The sequence below is a fragment of the Tachypleus tridentatus genome, chromosome 10 (assembly GCF_004210375.1).
Source record: "Tachypleus tridentatus isolate NWPU-2018 chromosome 10, ASM421037v1, whole genome shotgun sequence".
Taxonomy (NCBI): Eukaryota; Metazoa; Arthropoda; class Merostomata; order Xiphosura; family Limulidae; genus Tachypleus; species Tachypleus tridentatus.
Window position 1 is genome coordinate 14,155,673 of NC_134834.1, and position 17,870 is coordinate 14,173,542.

Here is a 17,870-nt window from a genome sequence, read left to right on the forward strand (position 1 = left end):
AATTCAATGTGTTGTTGTAGCCACATCTATTACACTAAGAAGATTTAGTAATTAATTGTGCTGTTGTAGCCACATCTATTACACTAAGAAGATTTAGTAATTCAATGTGTTGTTGTAACCACATCTATTACACTAAGAAGATTTAGTAATTCAGTGTGTTGTCGTTGCCACATCTATTACACTAAGAAGATTTAGTAATTCAATGTGTTGTTGTAGCCACATCTATTACACTAAGAAGATTTAGTAATTCAATGTGTTGTTGTAGACACATCTATTACACCAAGAAGATTTAGTAATTCATTGTGTTGTTGTAGCCACATTTATTACACTAAGAAGATTTAGTAATTCAGTGTGTTGTTGTAGCGACATCTATTACACGAAGAAGATTTAGGTATTCATTGTGTTGTTGTAGCGACATCTATTACACTAAGAAGATTTAGTAATTCATTGTGTTGTTGTAGCCACATCTATTACACTAAGAAGATTTAGTAATTCATTGTGTTGTTGTAACCACATCTATTACACTAAGAAGGTTTAGTAATTCAGTGTGTTGTTGTAGACACATCTATTACACTAAGAAGATTTAGTAATTTAATGTGTTGTTGTAGCCACATCTATTACACTAAGAAGATTTAGTAATTCATTGTGCTGTTGTAACCACATCTATTACACTAAGAAGATTTAGTAATTCAATGTGTTGTTGTAACCACATCTATTACACTAAGAAGATTTAGTAATTCAGTGTGTTGTTGTAGCCACATCTATTACACTAAGAAGATTTAGTAATTCTTTGTGTTCTTGCAGCCACATCTATTCCACTAACGAGATTTAGTAATTCAACGTGTTCTTGTAGCCCCATCTATTCCACTAACGAGATTTAGTAATTCAACGTGTTCTTGTAGCCCCATCTTCGCCACTAACGAGATTTAGTAATCAAGTGTGTTGTAGCGATATCTATTCCACTAAGGAGAAGTAATATTATCATTGTAATTGCTTTGAAATTATTAATGGACGCGTCGAATTAATTGCAATATTTTTATTGTTATGTAATTATTGTTTTTACGGAACAAACTTACGTCACTACTGAACCTCTTGTGAAGAAAGTCGCGTATCCAAAATCAAAAGTTGTGTAATTAGGTGTATCGATAAACAGTAACCATACAATGAATGTACACATGCCAGTCTGAAATCAGAAACAAGCTCTAACCCAAATTTCATACGTGGTATATGGCAGAGGAAGGAGAGAGACTTTTGTAATGGTAGAAATAAACTCTGGTGGATTCCTCACCACCCTAAATCCCTATTGAAACGTATCATTAGTGTCTCTCTAGTACTCTTTGTTTGTTTTTGAATTTCGCACAAAGATACCCAAGGGCTATCAGCGCGAGTCGTCCCTAATTTAGCAGTGTAAGACTAGAGGGAATGCACCCTGTAATTACCACCCACCGCCAACTCTTGGGCTACTCTTTTACCAACGAATAGTGGGATAGACCGTCACATTATAATGCCCCCACGGCTGAAAGGGCGAGCATGTTTCATGTGACGGGGAGTCGAACCCGTGACCCTCAGATTACGAGTCGAGCACCTTAACCACCTGGCCATGTCGAGCGACCTCTAGTAAGTTAAAATTAAAGATTTTGTGAGAAAAGGTTCAGTCGGAAGCTCACCGCACTTTAATCTTATTATGTTGTTACTGGGTGAGCCACAACTGATTGAGAATCTAAAGATGCTCCGAAAACATAAGACTAGTAAAATATATCTCAAGATCGTACAGTCATCACACTTTTAGCATTAAATATGTGGGCCATACTGACCTTGACTGTGATCGTACGGTGTATAGGTTTGGCTTGGCCATGGTGGTTAGGGTGTTCGACTCGTAATCTGAAGGTAGCGGTTTCGAATCCCGGTGGCACCGAACATGCTCGTCCTCTCAGCCGTGGGGGCGTTATAATGTCACGATCAATCCCACTATTCGTTGGTAAAAGAGTAGCCCAAGACTTGGCGATGGGTGGTAATGACAAGGTGCATTCCCTCTAGTCTTAAACTGCTAAATTAGGGACGACTCGCGCTGATAGCCCTTGGGTATCTTTGCGCGAAATTCAAAAACAAACAAACATACTGTGTATTGAAGGGTACGACCAGTAAAGATGTAAAGCGACCACTACCAGGTATTCTTTACATAGTTGACATTTTCATATCACGTGACGGATATGCATGAAAATGACCTATGTTTATATACATTACTTTGTAACAGTGACATGGGCGGTCTACGGGTAGACTGAAGGGGAACTTGCCACACCCACCTTCAAAATGAAAACCATGATTCTTTTTTTCTTTATACATTTAACAAGTGTGGACGAGATAATAATCCGTGATGACGAGAAAACCCACTTGTAGAGAAAAATGTATATGTAAAAACGGCTGGTATGGATAGAGAAAACACTATGTAGAGGAGCGAACAACGTTTCGACCTTCTTTGGCCATCGTCAGGTTGACAAAGAAAGAAAGAGATAACCGACCGATAGCTGACCAAATGTTTGAAGGGGGTTGTGTAACTGAGTGTAGGAATGTAGAGGGCGTGCTTAAATGTTTGATTATATTTATTAATATAGGTATAAAGGTATTCCTTTATATTGGTTTATTTTGGGTTTAAGTTGTTTTATAAGTAAGGCTTCTTTAATTTTGCGTTTGTTTATGTTTGTTTCTTTATTTAGTATTTGAGTGTTTTCTATGGTTATGTTGTGTTTATTTGACTTGCAGTGTTCGAAAACGTGTGAAGGTGACTTTTTATGTTCTTTGAATCTGGTTTCCATTTTTCTACTTGTTTCTCCAATATAGAAGTCGTGGTAGTTATCACATTGTATTTTATAAATAATGTTGGTGTGGTGTTTGTCAGTGTAGTTTTTACATAGTATAGACCTCAGTTTTGTGCCTGGTTTTTGAATAAATTTGGTATTAACTGGAATGTCATATTTTGTTACTAGTTTTTGCCAAATGTTGGTTATTTTTCTGCTGATGTCGGGAATATATGGTTTCGTGATTTTCGGTTACCTCTTTCTTTCTTTGTGAACCTGACGATGACCGAAGAAGGTCGAAACGTTGTTCGCTCCTCTACATAAAAACAATTCTCAAACTATGCCATTCGTTTTTACATACATAAGTGTAGACGAAGTGTTTTCAACTCACAATATTGTACTACTTTCCGCAAACGTCCATGAATAGTGTTCTTGTTCAAATGTTATAAACTCTAGATATCCTAAAAAAATGCTTTGTGCAACACATTATTCTGAATTTCAAAATTCATAATCTAAATCTTCGCCCGTTAGGACACTCTCTTGATCGGAATTACTGTCCTGGCGGAAACCGAATCACGACTATGGAAAGAGACAGAGAGCGAGACGAAACAGTGTGCATTATGATACGATTACTGTGAAAACGAAACAAATAAATAAGACATAAGTTTTCATATATCTGCAGTGGAAGCCTGGGAATGTGTCTACGGCAAGAATCGACCTCCGGAGTTTAACGTTGAGAGTCCATAGACTCACCGCTGTTCCACCAGGCGGCGTCTGGGAGCGAAAACATGGAACAAAAGCTCGGTGCGAGTAATATATGAAAAAGCTTTATTCCGCCATCTATAAATAAACACTCTTTGTTACAATACACTAAGCCTTGCTATAACTGAAATTCTATGCTCTAGTCTTTTCCATGAAAAGTGTTACAACTCATATTAGTAACCACTAATGGTTACTATGCCCTGACCACTATGACAATCAGTCTAAAAGATGCACACTTATTGGTGTTTAGATTTAATTTTAAGACATCGATTACGTAGCTTCTCGGAGAGAAATGCAGCAAAACTTAATCCATGACCTATAAACAAGACATAAAAAGCTCCTTGTAGGTCAGTTAGTTGCAGGGGTCGTTTCAAACTCTCTTCAGGAATATTGTCATTCTTGCGAACACTCTCTGTAGCGTTCTGGATCCATTTATCGATCAGTCCAGATTGTCTCAGTCTCAGGATCCTAAATGTAAGAACATATTGTAAATGTTGATGTTCCGATTCAGTACTGTGATATTTTTGTTGTTGTGGTGTAACCCTTAAACAGCAGCCATCATCAACTGATACTGCTACCTACAACAGTCCAACTGTTTAAAGGTTAAACAAAAAAACAAACGACACAATGGGCAACGTATGTTCTATTCAACGCGAAAAACGAACTCCGGATTTTAGCGTTGTAGGTCCACGAATTTACTTCTGGCCCGCTGGGGGAGTTATTATTTTTCCTTACGTATATGGATTTAAATAGGAATTAAAGGTATAAGAAGTGGTTTGGTTTTAATTTCGCGCAAAGCTGCACGAGGGCTATCTGCGCTGGCCGTCCCTAATTTAGCAGTGTAAGACTAGAGGGAAGGCAGCTAGTCATCACCACTCACCGCCAATTCTTGGGCTACTCTTTTACCAACGAATAGTGGGATTGACCGTCACATTATAACGCCCCCACGACTGAAAGGGCGAGCGTGTTTGGTGCGACCGGGATTCGAACCCGCGATCTTCATATCACGAGTCGAGTGCCTTAACCACCTGGTTATGCCGGACCATATAAAAGTGTAAAGTTAAAAATAAGGCAATAATAATTTTTGATTGTTTTTAACCGTTTAACCATCTCCCTGAGAGGTTTCTACGTTATTTGTTATTAAGCACAAAGCTATACGAAGTGCTTTAGCCACCACGAGTGTCAAAACCCGGTTTCTTGCAGTATAAGTCCCTTTACATATTGCTGTGTCACTGGAGAGGTTCTAATTGATATATTTGATTAAGAAAAAAACAAACAAACAATTGTGTTTCATTACAGTTACGATAGGTAGTGCTGTAGCTACATGTTTGTTGTTTAGCTGTATCTGCTCTGCTCATCGCAGGCATTTAAACCTAATTTTCAGCGTTATTAGTTCTTAACTTACGACTTAGCTACTGGACGGAGTGTTGATATTTTGAATTTATGGCGATGCCTAATAATTTTATTTGCCCGTTTTCTTATTAAAACGACACGAGTCCCCAAGCCCAGAAAAAAAAAACCTATGTAAATAACAAAGACGGCTCGGCATGGCCAGATGGTTATGGCTCTTGACTCGTAATCGGAGGGTCACGGGTTCGAATCCCCTTCACACTACACATGCTCTTTCTTTCAGTCGTAAGGGCGTTATAATGTACGATCAATCTCATTACTTGTTTGTAAAAGAATAGCCCAAGAATTGGCTGTGGGTGGTGATGACTAACTGCCTTCCCTCTAGTCTTACACGGCTAAATTATGGACGGCTAGCGCAGATAGCTCTCGCGTAGCTTTGCGCAAAATTCTAAAATCAACAAAGAAACAACCAAATAATAACAAATTGGTGGATTTCATGGAGTCAAATTATGTTTCAAGGTTTCGTTCAAAGCTTGGGGACATTAGCGCTCTTTCAACAAGGCGGCTATTTCGTTAATTACTTGTTATTATCTCTATTATATATATTTATTTTAAAACTAAGAGCCGATTGTACTGTAAGTGTAAAATAATGCAAAGTAAGGCCTTTAGTCTCTGGCCCACACTATAGAGTAAGACTAAATAAAGGTAAGACAAGCCTAGCATCAACCAGATGTATAATTGCAGAATATAAATAAACTGTTTTTCCGAAGTTAAGTATGAAAAACACTGCTGGCCGATGGCTCTAAATTAGAGATGGCGCCACCATACCTGAACTTCTTCACTGACAAATGCAGCAAGGATCCTATAAGAAGAGATACTTCTACAGTTTAGTCTGGTGAGCCAAATCAGTCGCTAATTGCAACGAAAGGCATCTCAACCACTTTCTATTCTGAAATATGTTTTCTGTAACATACCGAAACCAGCAGTATTAGACCTTGTAAAAAGGGAGGTAGACGCCATCTATACCTAAATAGAGTTATCCTTAGTTATCCTTATGTACGTATGTTCGTTTGTAATTGGAGAACCGCTAGACTAATTGTCATCATAAAAAGGGAGGTAGACGCCATCTATACCTAAATAGAGTTATCCTTAGTTATCCTTATGTACGTATGTTCGTTTGTAATTGGAGAACCGCTAGACTAATTGTCATCATAAAAAGGGAGGTAGACGCCATCTATACCTAAATAGAGTTATCCTTAGTTATCCTTATGTACGTATGTTCGTTTGTAATTGGAGAACCGCTAGACTAATTTTCATCATAAAAAGGGAGGTAGACGCCATCTATACCTAAATAGAGTTATCCTTAGTTATCCTTATGTACGTATGTTCGTTTGTAATTGGAGAACCGCTAGACTAATTGTCATCATAAAAAGGGAGGTAGACGCCATCTATACCTAAATAGAGTTATCCTTAGTTATCCTTATGTACGTATGTTCGTTTGTAATTGGAGAACCGCTAGACTAATTGTCATCATAAAAAGGGAGGTAGACGCCATCTATACCTAAATAGAGTTATCCTTAGTTATCCTTATGTACGTATGTTCGTTTGTAATTGGAGAACCGCTAGACTAATTGTCATCATAAAAAGGGAGGTAGATGCCATCTATACCTAAATAGAGTTATCCTTAGTTATCCTTATGTACGTATGTTCGTTTGTAATTGGAGAACCGCTAGACTAATTGTCATCATAAAAAGGGAGGTAGACGCCATCTATACCTAAATATAGTTATCCTTAGTTATCCTTATGTACGTATGTTCGTTTGTAATTGGAGAACCGCTAGACTAATTTTCATCATAAAAAGGGAGGTAGACGCCATCTATACCTAAATATAGTTATCCTTAGTTATCCTTATGTACGTATGTTCGTTTGTAATTGGAGAACCGCTAGACTAATTTTCATCATAAAAAGGGAGGTAGACGCCATCTATACCTAAATATAGTAATCCTTATGTACGTATGTTCGTTTGTAATTGGAGAACCGCTAGACTAATTGTCATCAAAAGTGGCACGAGCCCTTATTACCACTCGGAGAATGACATGAAGATTGACATTCGGATCCTACTAAGTCTGTCTTTCCTCAACGTTTAAACTGATACATTAACAAGTATCCGATAAAATAACAGTTTCAGATCGGATACGCTCTAGTTGTTCTCTGGCCATTTTGTACCAGGAAAGAAGTGATTTTGAAGAAGATGGATTCTATTTTCATTAACATTTAACCTTTGTCCTTTCTCACGCACTTCACTATTCATCTGTTTACTTTTTATCAGTTTCTAAATTGTGAACACAAAGTACAGCTTCAGGTAGTTTGTTTGATTTTGGAATTTCGCGCAAAGCTACATGACGGTTATTTGAGCTAGACGTCCCTAATTTAGCAGTGTAAGACTAGAGAGAAGACAACCAGTCAGCAACCCTAATCGCCAACTCTTGGGCTAGTCTTTTACCAACGAAGAGTAGGATTGACCGTCACATTAAAACACTCCCACGGCTGAAATGGCGAGCATGTTTGATGTGTGGGGGACTCGAACCCGCGACCCTCAGATTACCAATCAAGCGCCCTAACTACCTGGCCATGCCAAGCCTAGCTTTGGGTAGTTATATTTATACAACCACTCCCAGTTTATGGACTTACAACTTTAAAATCTGAGGTTTGATTCCTCGTGATGGACAGAGTTAAGATAGTTCAACAGTGGTTATAAAACATTCTCAAGAATTATATCAGCGATTCATGTTGACAGAACGATGTAACATAATATTGTTTTAGAATACGAATACAATTAGCCTGGTGAACATTTTCTTATTTTCGTTTTGAGTTAAGTTCCCGAAATCTGAACAAAAAAGACATTGATCTGGTTTATCTGTGTTGTGTCCATTACGGGTATTAAACCCAGGGTTTTAGACTTATATACATTCAGACTCATCGCTGAGCCACAGAGGATCGAAACTTAGGCCTAACTCAGAAGACAGAAGAATACAAAGTGCTTATTAACATACGTGTTGTCAAAAGCACTTCTGAAGTAAAATCCTTTCTGCTGTGCTATTCCATAACCAGAAGTTTGGAAACTATCTTTAGCGAAATGGAACTTTTTGACGTTTTCTATGTCCGCGTCGACCGTCAGGTGGCCTCCAATGTAAGCATAGTTTTCCTTGAGGCACTTGGCAAGTCCTTCTTTGTCGCTCCTTACGAAGTTGTTTGGGTCTGATTCCATGTTCTTTAGGATCACGCCAAACGCTTCGGAACGAGGATTCTATCGAGAGAAAAAAAATCCATATATTCAGTAGTAAACTGAACTTGAAATAATAACTTAACTCGTAAACAAAACCAAATCTAAGTGAAAACAAATCTAGTGTTAGCAGTGCTAATATAATTTTCAGATAACAAATTGAATCTGTAAAATAAATCGAGTCACGTCTGGATACCTTAAAAAGATTGTGGTCAGAAGAATCCTTCATGGTCCCACAGGAATAGTGTCCTGCTTGGATGGCGTCAACCAGTTTTAAAACGGTATCTACAGGTTCTTGGGTTCCAGGGTTCGTCATGAATGACGTCAGGGTACCGCTATAAGCTGCAATTACTGTAACGACAAATACCCACCAGGTGGCCATCAGGAAACGACTTGGCTGCCGATTTGGATTGAAACTGTCTAGTGGAGAAGAAAGGGTAAACATTGGGCGCAACCTTCAGAAAATGGTTTATTTATCATACAAGAGTATCAAATTAATTATCTAAATCTTCCTTAAACCACATTGGACTTTTATTTTATCGGACCAATAAATCTCAACCCCGAATGACTCTGCGTTTCACGAGCGCTACAGTTAATTATTTTTTTTTAATCAAACTGTTTATTATTCTCACACAACAGCATAAAATGAAGTGCTTTTCACGTGACATTTTTGTAAAAGTGTCAAGAAAAGTCCTTCCAACTATTTACTCTCGATATGTCTTGAATGTGTCTGCCAGTGTGCAACATCATTCACACCCTAAATCAACTCACGCACAGGAGTTTTCCAAATTTAACAAGGTTTTCTGAGCATCGACCCATGTATGAACTTGGTGGATCATCACCCTCGGGCTCGAGGAATCGCCACGACGACGTCGATATGTCTCGATCAGCAAATACTTTCTTATAACGTTTTCAAACCATGATTAATGTGCACACACATCAATCGGTAAAAACAACTTTGGTATTCTTTTTAAAGTTATTGTGTTTTTTCATCCATAAGTTTACAAAATGTTGCTATCTACTATGGTAGAATTTCGTAATGATGGTTATTTTTGAGGTAGTATAGAAGAAAGGCTTTAACACCAATATCAGTCAGTTCAAAACAAGCTATTATAAAGGCTTTAACACCAATATCAGTCAGTTGAAAACAAGCTATTAGAAAGGCTTTAACACCAATATCAGTCAGTTGAAAACAAGCTATTAGAAAGGCTTTAACACCAATATCAGTCAGTTGAAAACAAGCTATTAGAAAGGCTTTAACACCAATATCAGCCACTTTAAAACAAGCTATTAGAAAGGCTTTAACACCAATATCAGTCGCTTTAAAACAAGCTATTAGAAAGGCTTTAACACCAATATCAGTCTCTTTAAAACAAGCTATTAGAAAGGCTTTAACACCAATATCAGTCACTTTAAAACAAGCTATTAGAAAGGCTTTAACACCAATATCAGTCACTTTAAAACAAGCTATTAGAAGGGCTTAACACCAATATCAGTCAGTTGAAAGCAAGATATTAGAAAGGCTTTAACACTAGGACCAGTCAGTTGAAAACAAGTTATTGGAAAGGCTTTTACACCAGTATCAGTCAGTTGAAAACAATACATTAGAAAGGCTTTAACATCAGTATAAGTCAGTTGAAAACAAGCTATTGATAAAATGTAGACACGAGATAGCCAAACGCAAACAACACGCAAACGAACTTGGCAGGGGTTTAGTTTATAGAGAGAGAAGTTTCGAGAATTCCCTCCCCAACTGGGGTGATCAGGAACGTTGTGGTTTCTCTCACGTGAGATGTTATTTAACTGTACTTGAAACTTTGTCTGTATTTAATTTTTAATTGTTTAAAGTATGAAGTGCGATGGGACATTATAAAATTGTCGGGTGAGAAAGAGTGAAACAAAGGCGGCACCGAAGTAGTGAGTCAGGCCAGACTCAGACAAGCGGATGTCTCTTTGAGACGTTAGGCTTAGGAAAGTTGTAATTTGCAGTTTAGTAACATCTTTTCAGATAAAGCGTTTCACTTAGGCTTAGCATCAAGTTATAACAGAAGAATTTAAAAGTGATACTGAGAATATGCTGGTATGATTTATTTAATTATCTGCCAACGTTCTAGGCGTTTCAATCCATCACATATATAAAAAATAGCTTTCAATCAATCCTGACGGATATTAAACTAAAATTTGTTTGTTTCAAACTTTCGTCCAAACCTACACGAGAACTACATGTCAATAATCGTCCCTAATTCGTAACTGATAAAATAGAGGGAGAGTAGTTTACCAGTAGTCTCTTGTGTGGCTGAATAGTTAGTCTCTTGTGTGGCTGAATAGTTAGTCTCTTGTGTGGCTGAATAGTTAGTCTCTTGTCTGGCTGAATAGTTAGTCTTTCGTCAGGCTGAATAGTTAGTCTCTTGTGTGGCTGAATAGTTAGTCTCTTGTGTGGCTGAATAGTTAGTCTCTTGTGTGGCTGAATAGTTAGTCTCTTGTCTGGCTGAATAGTTAGTCTTTCGTCAGGCTGAATAGTCAGTATCTTGTCTGGCTGAATAGTTAGTCTCTTGTGTGGCTGAATAGTTAGTCTCTTGTCAGGCTGAATAGTTAGTCTCTTGTCTGGCTGAATAGTTAGTCTCTTGTGTGGCTGAATAGTTAGTCTCTTGTCAGGCTGAATAGTTAGTCTTTTGTCAGGCTGAATAGTTAGTCTCTTGTGTGGCTGAATAGTTAGTCTCTTGTCAGGCTGAATAGTTAGTCTCATGAGTGGCTGAATAGTGGAATTTTATCTTCACTCTTATAACTCATCCGCGATTCGAAAGTGCAGAGAGTATTTCCTCTTTTGACACCAGGACGTAAACCATGAATCATCAGATTTATATTTAGGCACGCGCTAACCAGTAGCCCACACTAGACCCGCTTTTGAAATATTCTTTCTTAAACAGTTCCTAATCTTTTGACGTACTTTGTTTGTAGTTAAGCACAAAGTTACACAATGGGCTATCTGCGCTCTGCCCGCCACGGTTATCGAAACCCCCGGTTTCTTGTGTTAAAGTTTGCAGACATATCGCTATGCCACAGAGGAAGGAAGGGGGGTTGTTTGTTTGTTTTGTTTTTGAATTTCGTGCATAGCTACTCGAGGGCTATCTGCGCTAACCGTCCCTAATGTTTCAGTGTAAGACCAGAGGAAAGGCAGCTAGTCATCACCACCCGCCGCCAACTCTTGGGCTACTCTTTTACCAACGAATAGTGGAATTGACCGTAACTTTATAACGCCCCCACGGCTGAAAGGGCGAGCACGTTTGGTGTGACGGGGATTCGAACCCACGACCCTCAGATTGCGAGTCGAATGCCTTAACCACTTGGCCATGCCGGACCAGGAAAAGGGAGGGAAGCTTTGACATACTGAAAGAAGGTGTAAGTTAAGATGTAAGTTAATGTGTAAGTTAAGGTGTAAGTTAATGTGTAAGTTAAGGTGTAAGTTAACTTAATTTGAAATTAATTTAATCTTTACCAGTTGATGACGTCGTGTTATCTTTTCCTGTGGTTTTTTGTGCGTTCATTCACGTGAAACAAAAACAAATGTTATTATCAAAGGAACCATAAGCTAGCGGACTTATAATACCACAGTCTGAGAATCGACGCAAACCAGGACAAATAGCTCATTGTGTAGATCTGTGTCGTGCCGCGAAACAAACCAACAAAGTCAATTTCAATGAAACTGTGTGCAAATCCACGTGTAATTATTGCTAACTAAGCGACTTCATCAATCGATAGAATGAGGACCTTAAAGCAAAACAGATAATCAAAATACCACAATTATTCACTCAAACCTTTCGAAAGTTAAAAAAGTAAATACGTGAAAATGGTGCAAAGCCATTACGGCTCATGTCGTTATGTTTATCAATATAAACTACAAACATTTTAAAACAATTATTTTTCTCAATGCATTTAAATATTTCTAACACAAATCGTTATTTGTAACTTTCAGAAATTGTATTTAGAATGAATAATTTATTTCATCTCCTCACCTTATGCAACGATAAAAGTATTTATATGGTAGATTTGTTATGGCCTCGAAGCTACAACGATCGACTCTCAAACTTCGAATTCGAATCAAACAAACTCTTTCTTTCTTTTCGGCCGTGAGGGCGTTATAACAGTCAATTCAAGGATTGGTAGTGGGTGGTATTTACTAAGCAACTGTCTTTTCTATCATTTGTAAATTAAGGACAGCTAACCCTAAATTAATTCTGAGCTCAGTAGAAACAAACACATCAACGGTGTTGACCTTACTGTCCAAGGTATTTTTAGACCTTCTCTCGGTTGGTGCCGCTAGAGAATTTTATCAGGTTGGTGTACTAATCACGAGTCTTTTCTCTCTTAGTTTCTTGTACCTGTCAGTGTTTTCGGTCATTTTGAGTTCTGTTTGTTTGTCTAGTCTTTTTTCCTTTCAAATCAAAGTTTAGATATACTCTGTAATACGTCTTCTGGTTAAAAGTTTACTATTGTTAACAGCGAACATCACATACTTTGTTTGGTTTGTCTTGAATTTTGCGCAAAGGTACATGAGGGTTATCTGCGCTAGCCGTCCCTAATTTTAGCAGTGTAAGACTAGAAGGAAGGCAGCTAGTCATTACCATCCACCGCCAATTCTTGGGTTATATTTTTACCAAAGAATAGTGGGATTGAACGTCACATTATAATGCTTCTACGGCTGAAAGGGCGAACATGTTTGGTGAAAGTCGTGGGTTCGAATCCCCTTCACACCAAACATGCTCATCTTTTCAGTCGTGTGGGCGATATAATGTGACGGTCAATCGCACTATTCGTTGGTAAAAGAGTAGCCCAAAAGTTGGCGATGGGTGGTGATGACTAGCTGCTTTGCTTCAAGTCTTACACTGCTAAAATTAGGAACGGCTAGCGCAGATAGCTCTCATGTAGCTTTACACGAAATTCTAAACAAAACAAACCTTGCCAGCCAAACGTGACGTACAAAATAGTGTGTTCTGGCAAAGTAAACTAATTCACATAAATTCCATACATACACACACAAACACAAAGTTTAATTTTGCTAGGCCTAGATGAGCATACCTTGAGTGACAATGGCTGAGAGGAGTAACATCACAGCTTCTACGTATCCAAGCTTATCGTTCGGTTCTTTATCTTTGTTTCCATCTTCTTGGAGAGAAGGACATCGGTGAATACACTTTTGTATCACGATAAGGTTGAAAGATTGGACAAGAACTGCCAAACCTATTGCCAACCAAACCTAGGAAAACAACAGTAACCTGTTAAGTAATGGTTTAACTCCTTAACCCAAATGGAAGAGTCCACTCTTGGGATATGAGAGTTACCAGGCTCGAACCCAGGACATGTTAAGGTTGGATATAATTCCAGAATAATTTGTCACCCAAGAAGAGACGAGGAATGCGGTAGCTAGGTTGTTAGAGTTGTTCAAAATGTATAACTGGACACGGGTGTAATGTTAATATGCGAACTCAAATGGTAAAATGTCAGCTTCGGGTGTGAGAAGTTACCATTTCGACCCACGGATATGCTAAACGTGGATTACTACAAATCTTATAGATATTTCATTTAACACAAATCATTCGACATTTAATTAGGAAAATAACAGAGAAAATGTGCAATGTGCTTGTACACCTTTTCAACTAAATAGTGATAACAAACTCTGTGTTCAACAGATGTAATAATATCAAGTTATTCTACTCTACTTGAACAAGGAAGCACAAATGAACTGATTTATTTATGGTGGTTCCCCGTAGGACAGTGATCACATTTACAACGCTAAAATAAGTTGTTCGATTCCCATCGGTGGACACAGGAAATAGCCTGATGTGGCTTTACTATATGAAAAACACACATACACACATTATTTATGGTGGAACGTATAAACGTTTCCACAGAACATTGGTATGTCTTCTTCAGATTTGAAGTTGCGATCCCGAAGATGCAATGTTCGAGTCATGATATATTACTGAACACGAACTAGTCAGAAATCCTAAATTTGGGATGACCAAATAAATTACAAAATATTAGTCAAACATATTACAAAATAATATAGAGCAATTTAATATTGGTATAGGAAATAACTTGAAAACAACGTCACCGAGAAATGACATACTTATGCAATTAATAATCTAACCGTTATTTTCTCTAATGAAAAAATAGGCCTACTCCCTGGCTTATGGGTATTATCTAGGGCTTAACCAGTTCGGCATGGTAAGGTGGTTAAGGCACTCGACTCGTAATCCGAGGGTCGCGGGTTCGAATTCCCGTCACACCAAACATGCTTTCAGCCGTGGGAGTGTTATAATGTGACGATCAATTCCACTGTTCGTTGGTAAAAGTGTAACCCAAGAGTTGGCGGTGGGTGGTGATGACTAGCTGCCTTCCCTCTAGCCTTATACTGCTTAATTAGGGACGGCTGGCGCAGATAGCCCTCGAGCAGCTTTGCACGAAATTCAAACCAAACCAAACCGAAAGCTTAAGATGCTAAAACCCGAGAGTCGAATATTCGTGGTTAACGCAGCTCACATAACCTGTTATGTGACTTTGTACTTTAATCAAGCAAACGTTTAAAATATTTTAAACAAACCGTTTTAGCGAAACTTGTTAACATAATACTTCGCAAGCTAAAAAAAAAACCGTAAAGGTAATATTTAAAAAATCATTTCATCTTTCTTGCAAGATTAAATCAACAGATGGCGTTCGTAGAATTAACGAAAAAACAATTGTTTGTTTGTTTTTGAATTTCGCGCAAAGCTGCACGAGGGCTATCTGCCCTAGCCGTCCCTAATTTAATGGTGTAAGACTAGAGGGAAGGCAGCTAGTCATCATCACCCACCGTCAAGTCTTCGGCCACTATTTTACCAACAAATAGTAAGATTGACTGTCACATTGTAACGTCACACGGCTTAAAGGGCGAATATATTTGGTGCAACGGGGATTTGAAGCCGCGATCCTCAGATTAGGAGTCGGACGCCTTAACCCACCTGGCCATGCCGGGCCTCGAAGGAACAAAACAAACCTATGAATTAAATGAGTTTTGCTGTTAACAAGTCCTATTTAAAACTGTGTTGTTTGCCTACGCAGGTTTTGTTTTTAACGTACGATTATTCGAGATAGAATAAATAAATGCTTTTACGCGGTAGTTTAATTTGTACCAAACGCATTTATTGATTTATTTAAAGTGTGACTAAGTATTTATTAAGTGAATGTAAATTAAAACAGCAGTCCATTTTTAACTTGACTGATTCACAGATCGTACAGCAGATCAGATTGCTATTCCAAGTTATCTCAGCTTCGTAAGGCTTAGCTACCTACGTATTTGTCTTTTTATGAAGAAACTACCAAGGTCACCTCTCACTGTCACCAATTTTGAGCTACTGACCAAAGAAGAAAAACAAACGGTCGGTAGCATCATACCAATAACAATCTACACTCAGGGATTGGCTGTCACTCTTATAACGCACCCACAACTAAAAGTGCGGGGAACATTCTGGGGTATCACATGGATTCGAACACAGCTCTAAAATTCTGATTTTCACCACTGTGACGAACTGTGCCCCAGAAAGTTTAAACACGTTACCCTCTGATGACAGTTCTCGCAATAGACGGGTGGGAAGTTAGAAACTGAAGTTGATAACAATTAACAAAAGGTGTGATCATATGATTACAGTTTATAATCCAATAATGTAACAGACTAATACAACGTTAAAACACATAATTACAGTTTCGAGCCAGTAAAATAACAAACAAGTACAGCTTTAAGACACTTAATTATATGGTCTTAAGCCAGTAATATAATAGACAAGCACAACTTGAGTACACGTAATTAGTCTTAAACCAGTATACCAACAGATAAGTACAAGATAACACATATACTCTTCAAAAAAAGAAACGCAAAAGGGATATTTTTGTTATTTTCAAGAGAAATATATGTAATAACGTTACAAGCTCAGAGTATGTGATGTTACACGTGTTAAGGCACTAATTGTCAGACCAAAATGACAATAAAAGTTGTGCACTTTGAAAACGGAGGAAAACATCGGATTTTTTCGCCAAAACGCATTCGTGTCCAATAAATTTGTTTGAGAGATCTGCATGTTCTGCAAGTGCAACATGTGCAAAATCCCTATAAAAGTGACGGATTCTCGGATTCCATAGCTCAGTGTTAAGACACCGACACGCAATACAGTTACGCCAAGACTGACTGAAGCACAACGCAACAACGCCATTGGTCGCTTGAAGCAGGCGAATCTCGATCAGATGTTGCCAGAGCTGTGAATGTCCACCCAAGCACCATTACAAGGCTATGGAATCGTCACCAACAACATGGATCAACTTGTGACCGTCCACGATCTGGCAGACCTCGTGTGACCACGCCCGCACAAGATCACTACATCCGGTTACGTCACCTTCGACATAGGACCACCACTGCGACGTCTACTGCCTCAACCATACCAGGGCTGCATAGGATTTCCGATCAGACCGTACGCAACCGTCGACGAGATTCTTAGGCCCCATGTGCAACCCATCATGGTGAACGTCAACGACGTTTTTCAACATGACAACGCCCGTCCTCACACAGCCCGACTCACCACTGTCTTCTTGAGACACTACAACATCGACGTTCTTCCCTGGCCCTCCAGATCACCAGATTTAAACCACATCGAACATCTTTGGGACGAGTTGCACCGACGTCTGCGACGGCGACAACCTCAACCGCAGACTTTACCTCAGCTTGCAGCAGCTTTGCAGGCTGAGTGGCAAGCCATTCCACAGGATGTGATTCGTCATCTCATTGCTTCCATGGGCAGGAGATGCCAAGCAGTTATTGATGCTCACGGGTGGCATACTCGTTATTGACGTTGAGTGACGTTAAACGTCAACTAGTAAGCGTGGACTTCGCCTTTGCAGACTTTGGATGTTCAGCAGTGAATGTGCAAAGTTTCACACATGTTATACAGAACTACCCGGAATAAACTTGTTAACAATATGTCTCAAATTTTGCCTTTTGCGTTTCTTTTTTTGAAGAGTATATAATTACAGTCTAAAGTGAGTAAAATAACAGCCACGTTATTACACGTAGTCTTAAGCCAGTAAAATAACAGCAAAAAACGACCTTGGACTGAAGGAGTGCTTTAGATCAGTTATTGTTTCTATTTGTATATATAACAACATTTAAGTTCTGTTATAAGACTATAACACTGACAGAACAACCAACAGAAGTCTTAAAACGGGAATAACTGGCTAGATTGACAAATTTATAAATATTTACTGTTAGTACACAGAAAACTAATAAATAACGCACGTGACATAAGTATGGCTAGCAAAACAAATTATTAACTAAACAATTGTTTAGTTTTGTTTAACTATTTTCAAACTAAGGTTTTACACACCTGTCAAACTGATAAAGTGATACTGATCTACTACGTGAAGTGTATAAAAACTAAAGGAAAAGTCTCGAGTTTCTTGTTGAATCACACCATGATATATAATTTGAAATCATTCACTTATTCATTCTAATAAATTATAATCTTACAAACAAGACTGTGAAATTTATAACGCATTTTTATTTCAAAATTGCACACAAAACACAAATTTAGGTGAAATCCGAAATGTACGGGCCCTACATGGACAGATGGTTAAGGCACTTAACTCGTAATCTGAGG

At 38.4% G+C, this 17,870-nt stretch overlaps 1 protein-coding gene across 1 annotated transcript in view; it reads right to left on the reverse strand.

The window, feature by feature from the left end:
* Nucleotides 1-3,606: 3,606 nt before the first annotated feature.
* LOC143228014 (putative glutamate receptor) overlaps nt 3,607-17,870 on the reverse strand; it is a 75,841-nt gene continuing 61,577 nt past the window's right edge. The window contains exons 8-11 of the mRNA XM_076459359.1: nt 13,267-13,444; nt 8,387-8,610; nt 7,961-8,214; nt 3,607-4,025 (exon numbers count right to left, since the gene is read on the reverse strand). Of these exons, the coding sequence (XP_076315474.1) occupies nt 3,794-4,025; nt 7,961-8,214; nt 8,387-8,610; nt 13,267-13,444 (888 nt within the window). The 3' untranslated portion in view covers nt 3,607-3,793. The remainder of the gene's footprint in view (nt 4,026-7,960; nt 8,215-8,386; nt 8,611-13,266; nt 13,445-17,870) is intronic.